The 17,395-nt window shown below is 36.5% G+C and overlaps 1 protein-coding gene across 1 annotated transcript; it reads right to left on the reverse strand.

Moving 5' to 3' along the window:
* Nucleotides 1–380: 380 nt before the first annotated feature.
* cenpf (centromere protein F) lies at nucleotides 381–16,847 on the reverse strand. Its single transcript, XM_079852816.1, has 20 exons — nucleotides 16,736–16,847; nucleotides 15,615–15,823; nucleotides 15,328–15,524; nucleotides 14,325–14,437; nucleotides 14,150–14,241; nucleotides 12,993–13,260; nucleotides 12,662–12,864; nucleotides 12,086–12,211; nucleotides 11,851–11,979; nucleotides 11,576–11,698; nucleotides 11,298–11,433; nucleotides 8,080–11,207; nucleotides 5,728–7,725; nucleotides 5,495–5,647; nucleotides 5,270–5,404; nucleotides 4,575–4,736; nucleotides 4,289–4,463; nucleotides 3,303–3,731; nucleotides 2,992–3,167; nucleotides 381–911 (listed from the first exon to the last, which is right to left on the reverse strand). The coding sequence occupies exons 2-20, from the start codon at nucleotides 15,774–15,776 to the stop codon at nucleotides 720–722; spliced, it is 8,097 nt and encodes a 2,698-aa protein (XP_079708942.1). The 5' UTR covers nucleotides 15,777–15,823; nucleotides 16,736–16,847; the 3' UTR covers nucleotides 381–719.
* Between the last annotated feature and the right edge of the window lie 548 nt (nucleotides 16,848–17,395).

A 17,395-nucleotide genomic window follows, 5' to 3' on the forward strand; every position in this document is an offset into this window, starting at 1 on the left:
AAGGTTGTCATGATGAAACATTCATTGTATCATCACATAAGCTTTTTCTTTTTCTTCCCAAATCCTCTCAACTAGACCTTAACCAAACCTCAGGGGAGATCTTCTGAGTGAATTTAAAAGCAAAGGTATTGATTTAAGAGCCAAGTAGACCTGTATTGAGTCAGAACCTGAACTAAGAATTAGATCCCTGTTGTTGTGTGTTCATTAATAATAGACTGTATTAGACAGTCTGCAAATAAATCTTTACATATTACACAGCTCAATGCATTCAGGGCTGGAATTTATCATTGCCTAACAATACAATCTGTTGTATTTCTTGCGTGCGAGTAAACAGCCAAAAGGCCACTTCCAGAAAACAGAAGTACACAAACAAACATATTTGTAAGGCAGAGTGAAGTTTAGTAAAGCAGTCAGAAAAAACAATGACATACGGTAAAATGGAGTGATTCGTTGTAATGTTTCTATTTATAAAAATACAAAAGGATATAAGAAATCAGGTCAATAAAATACATACACTAAAACGATACCGCTATTCGGTGTTAATGATAACACATCAGATGTTTTGAAATAGTAAAAAAAGAACGAAAATATGAGATGAACGAAACAAGAAATAGAAAATATTATAAAAAACAAATACAGATACGGCTTCTTGAATATTATTTACAAAGCTAAAAAGACAGTGTATAAACATTCTGCAAATTTGCATGGCATCCCACTAATCACTGAACTTGGCAGTTGTCGTTTTGTTTTGGAGAAGCGCTGAGCCATTCCTGTTTCTCAGGGGTCTTCTTGAAGCCGCGAGAGCGCCTGCTAGTTTTCTGCACAGGGCTTCCACAGCTGTTTTCCCGTGGACTGTTGGCGAGTGGAGATAGTAAAGCCGCACTGCTCTGGATGGCCTTAGGAGCCTGGACCTGAAAGTACATGAATAATGTCAGAAGAGAGCAACGCTGAGCTGTCAAGAATGCCCAGCAACAATGTTCATCAATCAATCAATGTTCAAAACAACTCATACTGTATCTTTCTTTGGGTGAAGTGCCAAGCTGAGGACAAGTGCAAAATGTATAATTATAAGATGTTGCAATCAATCAATCTTCTGTTCTCCCCCTAACCCTTGACTTATACCCAGCATGTACTTTCTGGAGAAGAACCAGTGCTGAATAGTACTTGAAAATTGGCTGTGCTGGAAGCTGACTAATGGTTTGCTCATCTCGGCTCGCATCTGTTTCATTCAAAGTTCAGTTGTTGGTTTTTCTGTCATGTCATCTATTAATAAAGGCTGTCAATTGTATCCTAATCTTTAGAGGGAATTAATGAATGATTTATTATTTAAATAAAGTGTATACTGTGTGTATATATAATTAGATAATATAGATAGACAATTAAGGTCATAGTCACAATGATTTGAGACACTAAAGAGACCTGCCCAGTTCAAGAGTCCATAAAAAAGACTGATATAGTAAAAAGTGCTAAAACTTTGGCTTTTTTTATGGCAGTACATCATATTTCAAGGCCGTATATGTGCTTTAATGAATTTTACTCCCGGCCAAGGAACCGCACCACATAATGGGCTGATGGTGCAATAGGTGGCTCAGTGTTCATTGTCCTAGATGCTAAGTTTAATTGTTCCTAAAAAAAAAACATTGGCATAGTAAAAAGTAATCAAAATTTAGTATTATATTTATATAGTCCTATATAAAATTTTAACAGCCAATTAAAATAAATATTCATTGAGTAAAATGTGCTAAAAATTTGTATTTCACAAGGTCAAAACACCCTTTATTATACCACTTTCAAATTTAACGCATCCTTACAGAATTAATCTTTATTAATTCATGCACATCCATACTCTCGTTTTCTTCATAGTAAAATGACAGTGACACACAAAGGAAGTTAGAGTATATAAGAAGTGATTATTTTAATTGTTACACATTGCAATTGCCTCACTATAACTCACAATCTTGCTTCTTTTTTTTATCAAAATGAGTGTCAAGTAAAAAAAATTATTTGTTAATCAATATTATACCACAAGTGCTAATGACCTCGCTTAACTTGTACTGAACCTGGATATTTCCTTTAAATTGACACATGGAAGCAGGAATGCAGAACTTTTGCCTCCATAAACTATGTCTTGAATCAGGTATTCAAGGTGGTGAAGGGTATTTCTGGGACATAAGAGTAACTCTGCAGCATGTGGTCTCCACTTCCCTTTGAATTCTTGAAGAATAAAAGGGAAAATCTCCAGGAAATGGTGACCTGGGGTAAGGTGACATGATCCGAGCTACGGAGGGAGTTAAAAGCTGACAGGAGAGCTTTAATGCCTCAGAGCACTTAAGGCTTTCCATCTAATCTGAAATGTCAAGCACAGTTTCATCTGGAAATGCTTTCATGGTCAGTAACTTTAAGAGTGACATGAGTTGACTACAGACTGCAGGTACATTTTCTGAGGGTCTATGATGCCCTCCTGTGGTTAAAGACTGAGGAATGCCTAAATATTTTCAGCTACACAATGAGAGTTAATGACATATAAAACACCTCTCATGTTTGTATTCCCCATTTTTGTTCTTAAAATAACAGAACATTTATCAAAATATCATATTACATATTCAACTATTTTGGTCTACTCTTAAAATTTGGTATAACTGCACTGCTAATACTGTTGGATACTTTATGACAAATTACTTGTGTTTTTCCAAATGTGTAAGTTGATTTAAATAAATTCATTTACTAATTGACTATTGTAGGAGACAAACAGCCCATCTGAACTGTTAATGAATATAATTTAAGTAGAATTATTAGATCTGGCCATTTACAAGTTACAAATGGAAGGTTAATATATATAGCCTATATAGTTTTTAATATTTTCACCAAAGATTCAAACAAACTTTCATGGAATCAATACTATCATCATCACCATTTTGCGAGTAAATAGTTTACTTTGAAAGATGTAGGTTGTTGTGGTTGCAGGAAATACACACAGGTAGTTCTACTCACTGTGTTTGATTTCCTGCCCTCTGCTGTCTGTTTGGAGAGTTGCACAGGATGTTCTGCTAAAATGGAGCTCTGCTGAGCCGCAGTTGTTCGGACGGCCAGACGAGGGCTGCAGCGCTGCACTGCAGTTCTGCGAATGATGAATGGGCTCATCTCTCCCATTGGAATATCTGCAAAACCTGTGCAGAAAGAGGTGATGTTGATCAGTGACTTCACTTGTTCCTTCAATTGTGAAAGTTTGATTGAGCACAACTCACATATGAACGTGAAGGCTGTACCATGAGGACGTATAACAAATTGTGATAACCTCTCACCTTTCTGAACAAGTTCAGGCAAACCCTCTGGTCTGTAATCCTCATCGTCTTGTGTGGCTTTAGGTGTGGCAGCCGCAGCTTTCAGTCTCTTGGTGATACTGTGCAGGGCTTCCTGTGCTTTGCTGGGGGTGTCATCCGCTGCTCTCTGTCTCTTTCCTGCTGGCACGCTCTTAGTGTCTTCCACTGGCTTATTGTTCTCCATGTCACTCTTCTCAGACCTCAGGGACCTCCTGCTCTTGGGTGTCTTTGTCTGGGTGCTCATCTGATTGAGCTGGTTCTTGAGGCTTTCATTGGTCTCTTCCAGCTTGTGAACTTTGACCATGAGGCTGCAGTATCGGTCCATGTTGTCATCCGCCTCAAGGCTCTTTTCCTCCAGAGCTTCCTTCAGCTCCTGTAGTTCTTCCTGCAGGCCGTCACTGCTGCCATCACCTGTTAACATGACAGATGCTGTAAAACAGATTTTTTACAAAAAAGGGAATCTCTGTACATCTATCTGATATGCTTTAAATTGATATACTGTGTCCAAAAGTCTGAGATCACCAGTAATATGCTGGTACTCTGAATTTTTTAAATTTATAAACTGTGTCCAAAAGTCTGAGATCACCAGTAAATATGCTGGTACTTTGAATTTTTTTTTTTATAAACATTAAAGTAGTTTTGTATTAATATAACATTAGCATATATTACATATTATTATTATTAAACATATCATTTTTTAATGTAATATATATTATTTAAAAAACAAATGAAATGCACAGAGAGCAAAATCCTAAATATATCTTACTAAATTTCCATCATGTTTCTTTGTTTAACATTTGTCAAAATCCAAAAACTGATTATTTCAGTTTAAAACAAGATGGACAAATTTTAAATATGGCCGATATGAAATCACTTGACAAAAAAAAGAAAGAAGAAAAAAAGAGACAGTCCTATGCAAGTTAAGTTTTCTATATAGTGTGTTATGTTCTCTTGAGTTTTGTCTATACCTTTTTTCTGTGAGGCCTGCAGTGCTGTTATCTGTTGTCCCTGCTGCTGAAGTTCTTCCTGAAGTGCTTGCTTCTCACGTTCCAGCTGTTTGCATGACTTCATCCACAAATTGATCTTACTCATAGCACTGTCCTTCTCTTTGGACAAGCGCACAACCTTAGAGTCAAACTCTGCCTACAGGGACAAAGACCAATAAATAAAAAAAGTTAATTACTTTACTAAATATAGAATGAAAGTTGTGTCCAAAATAATGAAGAATGAACAGAAAAACAACAAAAACAATACCTTTTCATTTTCACAATATACCAATTTATTTTGTAATTCCTTTAAGGCAGACTCCACATCTGAATTTTGAGACTTGAAGCTATTGAGGTCAGAGAGATACTGTGCAGCCTTTTCTTCAAACATCATAATTTCTTCCTTCAGTTTATTAATGTCCATCTCATGCTGTAGAACATAACAAAACATTTTTTTTTTTTACTGAACTCGATAAAAAATATATATATTTTAAAAACAGTATTATTGTGAAATATTATTACAATTTAAAATAATAAAATATTTTAAAATGAAAATATAAAACAGTTAATTCAAATTATAAAATAAAATTTCTTCCTGTGATGGCAAAGCTGAATTTTACTCCATTATTCAGTCTTCAATGCCAAATGATTCTTCAGAAATTATTTTAATTGATGATTTGGTGCTCAAGAAATATTTCTAATTATAACAGCAAAAAAAGTGATCATTTTTTTCAGGATTCTCTGATAAAAAGAATAAAAGAACATGATTTATTTAAAATATAACTTTTTTTGTAATGATGATAAAGTATTTTGCATCCTTGACTACTTGCTGAATAAATGTAAAAAAATAAATAAATGCATTGTTATCATAATACTATGCTAGAATGCACAGCACTAACTTTATTAAAAATAAAAAAAAACACACACACACACACACACTGTTACAATATTACATCTACCCACCTGCTGCTGTACATGTTTCAGGTTCTCCTCATGCCTCCTGTTATTTTCCTTCATCTGAACATCATGACTTTCTTGAATATCAGATACATTTTTCTGCAGGCCATCTTTCTCTATCGTCAGTGCTTCCAAGCCAAGCTGAAAGGTGCAATGAAAATTTGTGTAGAGTAAGCAGAGACTAAACATCAATGAAGCCAGTGTAAAACATGGTGAAGGACAAATTCTTACCTTGTATGTTTCGATTTGTTTTTGAGACTCCTGCAGTTGACAAGTCAATTGATTATGATTAATCTCCAATATATTATGCTTTTCCCTTGCCTCACACAGTTCTTGCTGATGTTGCGTATGGAGGTGCAAACTGCTCTCATGTAGTGCATTTAACTGAAAGTGAATGCAAATAAATGAATATGTGAAATGAGAACAAGGAGAAAAAAGAAACTGCTAAAGGTAATGCAAAATACCTTTTCTGTTAGTTCGGAGTTCATGAGCTTCATAGCATCAAGTTGGCTCTCTAGCTGTTGGACACTGTTCTCTAGAGAAGTGACACTTTTCTGCATGACCTCTATCTTGGAAGACTGCATATGCGTCTTCTCCTCCAACTGTGCAATAGTACACTGTAACTCGACCTTGTCCTTTTGCAATTCATCTCGCTCAACCTGAATTGAAGATAGCGCCTGCAGCTCATCTATTTGTGACTGAAGTCGGGCATTTTCTTTGAGAAGCTCCTGCTGCCTGTTTTCGAAGTCTTTCAAGACTGACTGGTTGGTTGAACAAAGCTCTGCCTGACACCTTTCATATTCGAGAACTCTCTGGGCAAACTCTTCGTTTTCAGACTGCAAAGACAGCAACTGAGAGGTCAAATCCTGTGTGATCAGTTCTTTCGATTCTACTTCTGTTCGACAGAGTTGAAGTTCCTCCTCCATGGCACCCACTTTAAATTGGAAGTCCGTGATCATTTGTTGCTGATTCACTGTTGCCTCTTCCACAGATTTAAGCTTTTCAGAAGCTGCTTGATTGGACAACTGCAATTCATCAATTAGGCTGTTCTTTTGCTCAAGTTCTTGCTCAAGTTTATACTTCTCCTCCTTGAGATCCTTTAGCTCAGTGACCATCTCTTCGATTTTCTTGGTAAGCTCTTGCGATTCAGCCTGTATTTCCTCAAGCTCGGCTTTGGCACTCTCTGCTTGAAGAATGGCGTCCTCCAGATTCTGGTCAGAAAGTTCTTTTTCTCTCTCAAGCTTTTCAATGTTGTCCTGAAGAACATCTGCCTTCCTCTGTGCAGCTTTGAGCAGCTGACTCATGTGGTTCTTTTTCCGTTCGTCAGATTCAATTCGTACCTTCAGTTTTTCAATGCCCTGTCTCATCTGAGCTACTTCCTCCTGAGTCGAAATCAACCTGGAGGCTATTTCACCTTTCTCCAAGAGAGATGATTCAAGGGACTGGGACAGCCTGATGTTCTCATTCTCAAGTGATTGGATTTTGGAAGACATGTTTTCAGACTCTCTTGAAGCAAAATTCTCATTGTTCTTTAAACAGTTTAATTCCCTGAACAAATTTGTATTGTCTTCATTCAAAAGAGCCACTGTATTCTCAAGGTTTTGAGACTGTTGAATTAGTTGCTCTTTTTCTTTCCTCAGGACATCAATTTGGTTAGATGCAGCCTCGATTTGTCTTTTCCCTGCCCTAATGTCCTCTTCTAGTTCTTTTATAAGTTCTCGTGTATTGCTCTCTCTCTTCTCCAGAAGCTCAGCCTTTTCTTTCAACTTCATTAAGGAGTGGTTTTCACTTTCCCTTACATCAGTACACAAAATAAGCTCTTCTTTAAGTCGCCCACCTTCTGCCATAGTTGTATTAAGTTGTTGTTCAAGGCTGTAATTTGTCTTCCTAGCTGCATCAAGCTCTACTGCTTGCCTTTGTTTCTGTTCTTGTATCTCCTCTATGTCAGCCTCCATGGAAAGGATGTGCTTTTCTAAATTGGCCTTTTCAGAACGTACTCTTTTTAGTTCACTCTCAATCTGGAAATATTTCTCATCCCACTCACCTTTTGCCATCTCTAAGCTTTCCATCATCTCTATAACATCTGAGAGCTGGCATTTGGAGGTCTGTAGCTGTAGTTTCAATGAATTGATCTCTTCTATCAACTCTCCAATGTGGTTGCTCAGTTTCTGGTTTTCTTGAGTGACAGACATCAATTTGTCTGTGCTGTTTGTCTTTTCTATTTCCATTTCACGAACTTTACCCTCCAAGTCAGAGCACAAATGTTTTCTAATTGCCATTTCAGATTCCAAGACTTCAAACTGGGATTGCAAATGTTGAACCTCCTTTTCGCGTGTCCTTAGAGATTCCTTAAGTGCTTCAAGTTCCACAAGTATTTTTTCACTTTCCTGGCTAATATCTGGAGTGGAGTCTGACTCTTCAGGATGATGGATTATGTTCTTCTGTGCATTGGATGTCATTTCCTGATCAAGATGAAAAAAATAAATAAAAAATAGTTATGAATACAAATCAAGAGAAATTAAATGAAATAGTTTTTTGATATCAGCAGAGCTTTAAACCTATATATCACCCAGTTACAATTGCATTTAAATGCAATGATTTAAGCTGCACTCTTTAATTTTCAGGTTTATGTCCTACGGGCGGCCTGAATGTAACATCACGCTAAAGGAAATTTTCAGTTCACTGATGCAATTGCAAAAATGTGCAGGTCAAAGTCATGATTAATTTATTTCACAAGTGAAATACACCTTTAAGTCAGCACTTTAACTGATATAGTGCATAACATCTGACATTACATTGTGAAATACATAGGTTACCTGTGAAGTTTCAGTAGCCAGCAAGGAGGAGGATGCAAGGTCCAATTCCTGCAGTTGCTGCATTGTCTCCAGTTGTGAGGACAAGTTCTCTGCGTGTTGTTTTTCTTCTCGGAGTTTGGCCTCCAACTCATTTTTGATATTGAGCATTTGCTCCTCCATGCTCTGGAGCTCTTTAGCATGCTGTAATTTGATTTGATCTATTTGAACCCTAGTTTGCTCCTCCATGGTTCTGACATTCTCCTTAAGAACATGAGATATCTCCTCAAGCTCCCTGGATTGATTTTGCATTAGCTCCTTCAGTGGTAACTGTTTGATATCCTCATCTGATGACAAGGATGTTTGGGCCACTTCTTGTGTATTAAGCTGCTCTCCAGGTGATGAAATACTCAGAACAGCAGTATCTTCTTCAAAGGGCAAAATAGATGTGTTGGCAAATGCCATTTCGGAAATATCTTCGTCATTCTCATATGCGGCTTGCTCTTTATTCATTGTGTCTGCATCAGAGTGACCCTCTGCATCAAGATTCTTCTCAGACAGAAGCTGTTCCATGCGAGTTTGCTGTTCAACTATCTGAGACAGCAGATAATCATGTGCCTGCTTTAATTTATCTGCTTGCTCCTGGGAATTCTGAGCATCTGCTTTCAATACCTGGATATCAGATTCCAACTTTAGTTTTTGTTCCATAAGATTGTTGTACATTGCTTCAAGGTTTGTCTGCTTGCAATTCTCTTGCTCTAGGGAAACTTTAAGATTTTCATGGGTTACATGGAGAGACTCCAACTCTTTGACTAATGCAGAACTAGATTGTTGTTCCTTTTGTGTTTCCTCCAAACATGCAGATAGCAGGGACACTTCAAGGACACTCTTTTTATAGTCATCTTTGACAGACTCGAGCTCTGCTTGTAGGGTGGACCTCTGAGCCTCACTATCACTTAACTTTGCTTCAAGAACACTGATGTTGCCTTGTAACTCCTCTACCTGTGTTTCATTATCTTCAAGATCCATCTGCAACATTTCAAGCTGTACTTCAATTTTGCTCACATTAATCTTTTTTTCATTCAATGTCTCTAATGCTTTAGCTTTCTCAGACTGAGCTTCCTGAAGTTTGTTTCTCAAAGATTCAATCTCACAGGATTGTGTGGCTTCTTGGCTTTTCAGAATGGTCAAAGCAGCTCTGAGACTTTCTATCTCCTGCTCATGAGGAAATGCATTTTGTTTCAAGTCTTCAAGTTCCTTTGCAACTCTCTGATAGGAATCAGTGTCCTCCTTATGTTGGTCCTTTGATAAGTCAAGATCTTGCTTCAGCTTTTCCTTTTCGAGTGCAGCCTCCTTCAGTTTTTCTGAAGCATTTCTGACCTCCAAACATTTGCTCTGTAACTCTGCCTCAAGAACACTGATGCACTCCTCTAAACTATTTTGTTTTTTAAAATGAGTTTCCTTTTCAGAGACATAAACTTCAGATTCCCTGTTATGTCTCTCAGTGAGCTCCTTGATACTTGTCTCTAATAAAGCTTTTTCTTCAGATCTGTCCAGTAAATTTTTTTCCAGACACAGATTCAGCTCTACAGTAGAGTCAAACTGTTTCTGAAGACTTTCTAGTGAATTCTTTAGTGTGGCTGACAAATGATTTGAGGCCTCAAGCTCACTTTGTATTAAAACAATCTTTTCTGCCATGACATCTTTTTCAGCAAGTGCTTCCGTCATTATGGAAAGCTGTTTAAGATGTTCTTCTTTCTCTTGGCAAACAACATCATTGAGCTTTTGAAGGCTTTCATACTTCTCAGATAGTTCATTTGCTTTATTTTCAAGCTCTTCTTGTTTTACTTTGAGTTGTGCATTATCCTGCTCCATGCTTGATGCTTTCCTTCTTTCTTCATCTATTTCTTTTGCAAGATTTTCAGCTATTGTCTTCTGATTTTCCAACTCAGTGGCGGTCTGAACTTGTAGCTCCTTTACTTTTTCTAAGGAACTTCTTGTTTCTTCTGCTTCAGAAACAAGACAATTAAACTGCTCTTCAAGAGACTTATTCTTTTGTAACATTGATTCAACTTCATGAATAAGATCTTTTTCCCTCTTTTCCACCAAAGACACTTTCTCTACTAGATCTTCTTTGACTTTAGAAAGATCATCATATTTTTCCTGAACATCAGCATTTAAATCTTTTTGAGACTTTAGGTCTGATTCTAAGAAGGCAATATTCTCAAGAACATCCTGCAGAGATGTTTCCACATTGAGTTTTTCTTGTTCCAACTCTTTGTTTTGTGCAAGGCGGACTTCACATTCTTTAGCCAACATGTCTTTCTCTTCTTTGAATTTATCTAGCTCCTGCTCTCGCAAGGCAAATGATCCCTGAAGATGCTCAATCTCAGTTCTGTTCATTTCAATAATGGAGTCCTTTGATTTAGCCAGGTCACAAGCACTATCATATTCTTCAAGGAGCTGACCATGGGCCTGCTCCATTCCTTCAACCTTACTTGTTTCTTGATGCAGTTTAGTTTCAAGCTCACTCACCTGCTCCTGCATTAGAGTGATTTGTTGCTTCAAATTGTCCATCTCCTTATTATGTTTTTGATGTGTCTCACTAAACTGCTGTTGAAGCTCCTCATACACTCTACCTTTTTCCTCCAGCTCCACACATTTTACAAGCAGCTCACCTTTGAGTGAATCAATCTGACCAGATAAGCAAATCTTCTCATTTTCTAAATCTTGCATCTTTTTCTGAAAGCCATCATGAGCATCACTGAGTTTGGCCTTGTCTTTCTCCAGATCTGCAATTTTACTCAGCATTTCCTCACGGTTGGATTCAGTGTTGTTAATCAACTGTTCCTTTTCGTTTTTCCACTCCAGAAGAGCTTCATACTCTTTCTTCATTTCAGCAACTTCTTTCTGACAGGAGTTTGAGGTCATTTTGAGGTCTTCATTTTCTTTCTCCACAGCACAAATCTTATTAACTTTGAGTTCAACTTCATGAACTAGTTTTTGCAACTCAGCCTGAGTCTTTATATTCTTTGCTTCTGTTTCAGCCAAAGTTTTCTTGGCATTTTCCAATTCTTGAGATGATGATGCACTTTGACGTTCCATTTTTTTGCGAAGTTCAGTCAGTTCTTCACTCTGGGTTTGTGTCTTCACTGAAGGTAATGAGTAAAAATGATTAGATAAAGCATTACTTTAGATTTTCCTTGAATTTTTTTGAGATTTATTACACTTTAAAAACATACTTTTTAAATCATCCACCATCGTACGGCTTTTGGCAAGGTTTTGCTCAATATTTTGTTTTTCCTCTTCAAGTTGTTTGACCCTCTTCATTCCTTGGTCTAACTGACAACTGAGAGTGTTCTTCTCTCTCTGCATCTCCTAGGATAAGCAGAAACAAGCCATTTACATGCTTTTGTACTACAAACTTTAGTCCACATACTCCATAAAGTAAAATCTATTATTATTAAATTAAAACAAGCCAACTAATACCTTTTATTTAACAGATACACAAAGAACTTACATCAAATTTCTTCTTCAACTCTGCCTCCTTCACTTGACTGGCCTGTAACCCCTGCTCAGACCTGAGAAGTTTCTGTTTCAGCTCTTCCAAATCTTTCTCCAGTCGATTCTTTAGAGCAGTTACCTTTAAAACCAATGGCATTCTGTTGTGATTAACTTAGCCAAATGTGTATAAAGAAATTGAAAAGAAACAAAATAAAAAGAAAATATACTGAACAGAAATGTGTTATTCATAACATTTATAAAACAATAGTCATAGTTGAATTTTCAAATTACCTTATCCATATCTGATTGCAAAACATTGTAGTCTTTTTTGGCTTGCTGGATCTCCATACTCGTTTTATTTTTTACCTGGTTAAATTGCAGCTCAAGAGCTTGATGGGAGCTTTGAAGTTGTGCAAGTTCCTGAAATGAGTGAGAAGACAAACATTTGTAAATTTCAGCTCATCCAATATTCAGAAATATATTTAAAAAAAAACTTAAATTATATTTGACAGTAAGGAGACAAGACCTTCTGACTCGCTCTCTCCTGGTCTTTGATTTTCTGCTCCAGAGATCTATGCACGCTTTCAGAATTATGTCTCTGACAGTTCATCTCCTCTGTTACCTGCTTCAGCTTCATTTCAACTGAAGAACACTGAGGAGCCAAAATCAACCAAAGATGAACTACTACATTCACATGATAACTCATTGTTTAGAAATTTTGAGTTTCTAAACAATGAACCCCGCCCCCCTCCCCTCAACCAAATGACTGCAACATGAAAATACATATAGACGACACTTAATGTTTTAATATCTTCATACATTATACATAACATATAATCATGATAAAATATAAAGTAAAGTGGCAATTATTTTAAAGAAACAAACACACTTTTGAAGCAAAATAGTTACATTTTTTGCATTGATTTTCTTGAAAGTTTGCTTGTGTTAGCTTTAAAATAAATGTTACTTGCTATAATTAAATTTATATATTTGAAGTGTGTTTTAAATACTTTCTGGGGCCACTGTATGTAAGATAATTTATCTTCTATAACTTAAATAATATATATGCAGTAGTATAATGTATTAAACAGGTCTACATTACCTTAGAAACTGACTGCTCATACTGGCCTGTAGTCTTTGTGAGTTCATCTCTGGACTTGCTCAGGAGTTTGTCCTTGTCTGCCAGATCTTTCCTGGCCATTTCCAGTTGAGTTTGAATTTCACTGAATTTATTGATCTGATTCTTCATATCCTTCTCTTGAGCCTGAAGACGGAGCTCTAACTCAGAAACCCTGGACCTCAGATCTGATCAGTATAAGAAAGCAAAAAACAGCAACAAAATGTGTTACCTCAAGGCATATGAAGATTATCACTGCAGTGCTGTATTCATTACGTAATAAAAAAATAAAATCCATCTGTAAGGTCAGACCAACCTTGATTTATATTCTTAAGCTGTTCCATCTGCTGTGATCCAGCTGTGTCACTTTGAGTGCCTGATGTGAACTGCTGGTGTGGCTTTACTGGTGTGTCATCACAAGACCATGACATCCCAGAGGGTCCGTTTCTTCTCCTAGATGGTGTCTCCATCACAGTCTGAGACTGATGACTGTGTATTTTTTGGTCTTGCTGCCAAGGGAAAATTGAGGACCCTGTCTGCTGTCTTGCAATGTCTTTATGGCTCACTGCAGACTGGTTCAGAAGCTTCAGGTGTTACAAAAGAGAGATGCATTATTACTATTTAGTAAATTAAAGGGTTAGTTCTCCCAAAAACAGAAATTCTGTCATCATTTACTCACCTTCATGTCGTTTCAAAACAGTAAGACTTTTGTTCATCTTCGGAACACAAATTAAGACATTTTTAATAGTCTGCGCAACTACCAATTTGACACTTCGAAAAATTTTGCCAATTTGAAAAAGTTCATAAAGAGACTGTAAAACTAATCCATATGCTTAAAGCGTTTTAGTCCAAATTTTTGCTTTATATGATGTACAGATTAAATGTAACTTTTATTCACAAATAAAGATTGATCAGCGACCACAAACAAAAGCTCAACCGAACCTGCTTAATGCGAGAACAAACCTCATTGGTCCTTGTGGAGGCTCAAACATGCTGTGTAACACAGGAGAATAAACCTCATTGGTTCTTGTGGAGGCTCAAACGTGCTGTGTAACACACAAGAGTGAACCTTGTTGATTTTTGCACGTCAAGCAAACATGCTTGAGCTTCAGTTTACCATATCCAATGTGTGCGTTGATTAATGTTTATATGTGAATAAACGCCTAAATTAAATCTGTTCATCATAAAGCGATCATGCGTTTCTCTTTAGAAAATTTGGACTAAACCGCTCAATTCAAAATGTATTAGTTTATGTAATTTTTATAAGCATCAAAGTTGTAGTTGTGCAGACTGTCAACTCTGGGACAAAAATCTCCCAGATTTCATTAAAAATATCTTAATTTGTCTTCCGAAGATGAAGAAAAGTCTTATGGGTTTGGAACGACATGAGGGAGAGTAAATTACATAATTTTCATTTAATATATCATCTAGCTACAAGGCTCTTTTCACCAAAATTGTATGTATTTTACTTACTTTTACATGCATGACTTTGATTTCAGCTTCCAACCTTTTCCGCTCCTCAACCTCTCGATTGTACTTTTCCTGTAGGTCACTTATTTTTGAGTCTGAAGATGCAATATTATCATGTTTAAGTATGTTGCATACATTCTGAATTGCATTTTTATTTTCTATACAATTCATATCTTACCTTGTTGCCAATGATTAGGTGTTGCAGGGGTTGCAAAAGTTTTCTGCGGTGTACTCAACTGCTGGATTTCTGAAGAATGTGAAGTTTGGGATCGTTCCAATTCATGCTTATATCTGAATAAAATCAAATTAAAAATTAAGCCAAGCCCAAGACGAGTCATTTTTGGCTAGTTTAGAATATGTTCTTACACAAAGTTTTTATATATATTAGGCTATATAATAATATTATATAAAAGTTAGTTACACATTTAAAAATAATAATGATATTATACTGAAAACTTTGTCACAACTCACAACAAAAGCCCTGTTCGCACTGGATTAGTATTATCTGGGGACCTCGTGTGATTTAGAAATGACCCACCCACATCTGAATTTCGTGTGGCGCATTCGCACGGGATAAGCGAAGCCTGTGATTTTACTCGAATTTACAGACTTATCTCCCGGATATGATGTCAATAGGCTATTGCTTGGAAATAACTTGTTTTTAGGTCTAGCAGTATGATATATCATAAACAGAATAAAGTTCCTTACCGCATGCTGCTATAGATGTAATTCATCTCCATCTAATCATTCTTTTTGTTTTTGCTCTTCTGATGGTTTTCAACTTTCTCTTTCTGCAAATCGTATAGCTGTATGGTATATAGCGAAATGACCCAGCACCCAAAATACTATCAAAACACTCCAGTGCAGCCTCCATTCTTCGCGAAAGATGGATAAAAAAGCGCACAGGAAACAAATTTTTTTTGAAAAAATTATAAACGAACCCGCCAAATCACAGAGATGCCGATTCTCACGGGACTAATATTATCACAGGACCTCAGTGTTCGGCGAAATATGGTAGGTCATTTGCCGGGGAATTTTTACTTTACAAATTACAGACATGGCCGATTTGCACGGGATTAAGATCACAGACAGCCTCCGCAATTATTAAAAATGACTAGAGGTCACCAGGTAATACTTATCCTGTGCAAATAGGGCTAAAGTATTAAACACAGTCCACTTACTTTTTGACCTCTTGCTCTAGTCTATCAGTCTGCTTCTTGCACAAGTTTAGTTGCCCCTCCAGATAATTCACCTGTTGCTCCTTCGTGTGGATGTCATGTGCAAGTTTCTGTCTAGTCTTTTCCAGACTTTCACAAGACTCTACCAAAGACTGGTTCTCCCTCTTAAGGGCAGACGCTTCACTTTTCTCACTGTCCATCTGTAGGGAAATACAATACACAAATAATGGAGATATTTAAATCTGCTCAAATCTGAGGAAATCTACTCTGAAACTTCTCAGGTAACTGACCTTTTGCCTCTGTTTCTGTAAAGTAGCTTCAAGGGAATCCATCTGAAACTGTTTCTGTTGTCTTTCCTTCTTTAACTTGTCAAGCTGCCCTTCAATCTCTTGGATCTTTTGTAAGGCCTTTGCAGGAAGGCCATCCTTCCACTCTTCTACAGCCCAGCTCATACTTACTGAAGATGCTGTGTTGCTCCTCAAAGAAAAACTGGCATGCTCTGAAGAATACAATGAGCAACATTTGCTTTATAAAACTCCCGGTCAAGATGAAATATTACAGAATTATATGCATAACCTAACACTGAGATAAAACAGGCTACATATTGGCAAAATTGATTGTATACAATAAAATAAATAATTTAACATTGAATTATTAAACACTGTCGGATACAACAACAAAAAAATCTCACATTTATTATAATTGACTTCACTTAATGAATGGATGGTTTCAAACTTATTTTCAACTTCATCTACTGCAGTCACCAGTCTGACAGAATATATTACGATGTTGACAAATTACTGTTCACAAAATAATAACATTTTGCATTTCACACATGCATTAAATGCTGAAGGATCTACTTAAAATGAGGGATTATATTAGATTTTACATGTCAAAGGTGTTTACAAGTACATCAGGACATGTGTCACATTTTTAGACTCATATGAAGTGAAATATTGAAAGGGGACCTCCAGGATGAAAACCGAGTTTAATATTACCTAATTTCACTAATATTTTAGGGGCACAGCTGTGAGACATAAGAGGTGCAACGTTATGTAATAAATATAACTTCTTCACCCTATTAGTTTCTTTAAAAGAATAAATATTTAGATTTCGGTAAATATATTGCAAGTAACTTAACGTTAGGCTAACTTAGTTATGATCGGAGGTGGTTTTAGGTTTAGTTAATGTTATATTTTTATAGAACAAAAAATAAAAATGTTTAAATATTATATGTTTTAAAGGCAGGTAACGTTAACGTAAAGTTGTGAAAAAAATGTTTCATATATGAGTCGGCTAACGTTAGTATGACACGCGGATGGTTTTAAGACATCAAATTACTTTATAACGGCTTTTAACATTCCACTCTCAACAATGAAATACTACATTCTACAAAAATATATTATCTTACCAGAAATAAAGAAAGAACCCCTTACGGTTACTCTCCGTAGGTTGTTCCCTTATGTCCTTCTTCAGTTACTAAAGTGGAAAATTCAAAAAAAGGTTTAAAATTGTTGGTGACTGAATGCAGCGTCGTCATTGGCGCGTTTGGCATAAGACGTAAGAACATATCGGCCTCTGATTGGTCATCCCTATCCATTCGAATTTAACTCCACCCACCCATTTTTTAAAAACATTATTTTATTTCAGAATTTAAATGAATAGCCGCCGGGTTAACCAGTAAACTCTCATCCAAAAGTCCATATAAACAACCGACGACTTGCAGAAAATAACACTTTTAAAAAACACCAGAATACAAATAAAGACTAAAAAAAAAAAAAAAATCTGCTTCCTTAATATCCATATTAAAAGAAAACTATAATCATGTTTGTCTTTATAATTAGTGACATCTGAAACTGGGCTTTGAGCAAACCCGATGACCATAGTTAATACACCACATATGATTTGTGTTTATGTGTAATGATTTCTAATCCCTTGCTGCTATACACTTCTGAATGGTTACTCTTCTGTTCGTGTTTGTCTTCCTGAATGCAGTGCTCTGTAGAGAGATGAATGGCACCATACTGCTTCCAAAGGGCTCTGCCAAACACGTGCTCTGGGTCATAGCAGA

The sequence above is a fragment of the Squalius cephalus genome (genome assembly GCF_949319135.1).
Source record: "Squalius cephalus genome assembly, chromosome: 20".
NCBI lineage: Eukaryota > Metazoa > Chordata > Actinopteri > Cypriniformes > Leuciscidae > Squalius > Squalius cephalus.

Coding starts and splice junctions, on each gene's coding strand:
- cenpf (XM_079852816.1), bottom strand. CDS start 15,776: ATGAGCTGGGCTGTAGAAGAGTGGAAGGATGGCCTTCCTGCAAAGGCC. Junction 11,434..11,575: donor AGTTGAAGAAGAAATTTGAT/GTAAGTTCTTTG, acceptor TGCTTATCCTAG/GAGATGCAGAGAGAGAAGAA. Junction 11,208..11,297: donor GATGGTGGATGATTTAAAAA/GTATGTTTTTAA, acceptor CATTACCTTCAG/TGAAGACACAAACCCAGAGT.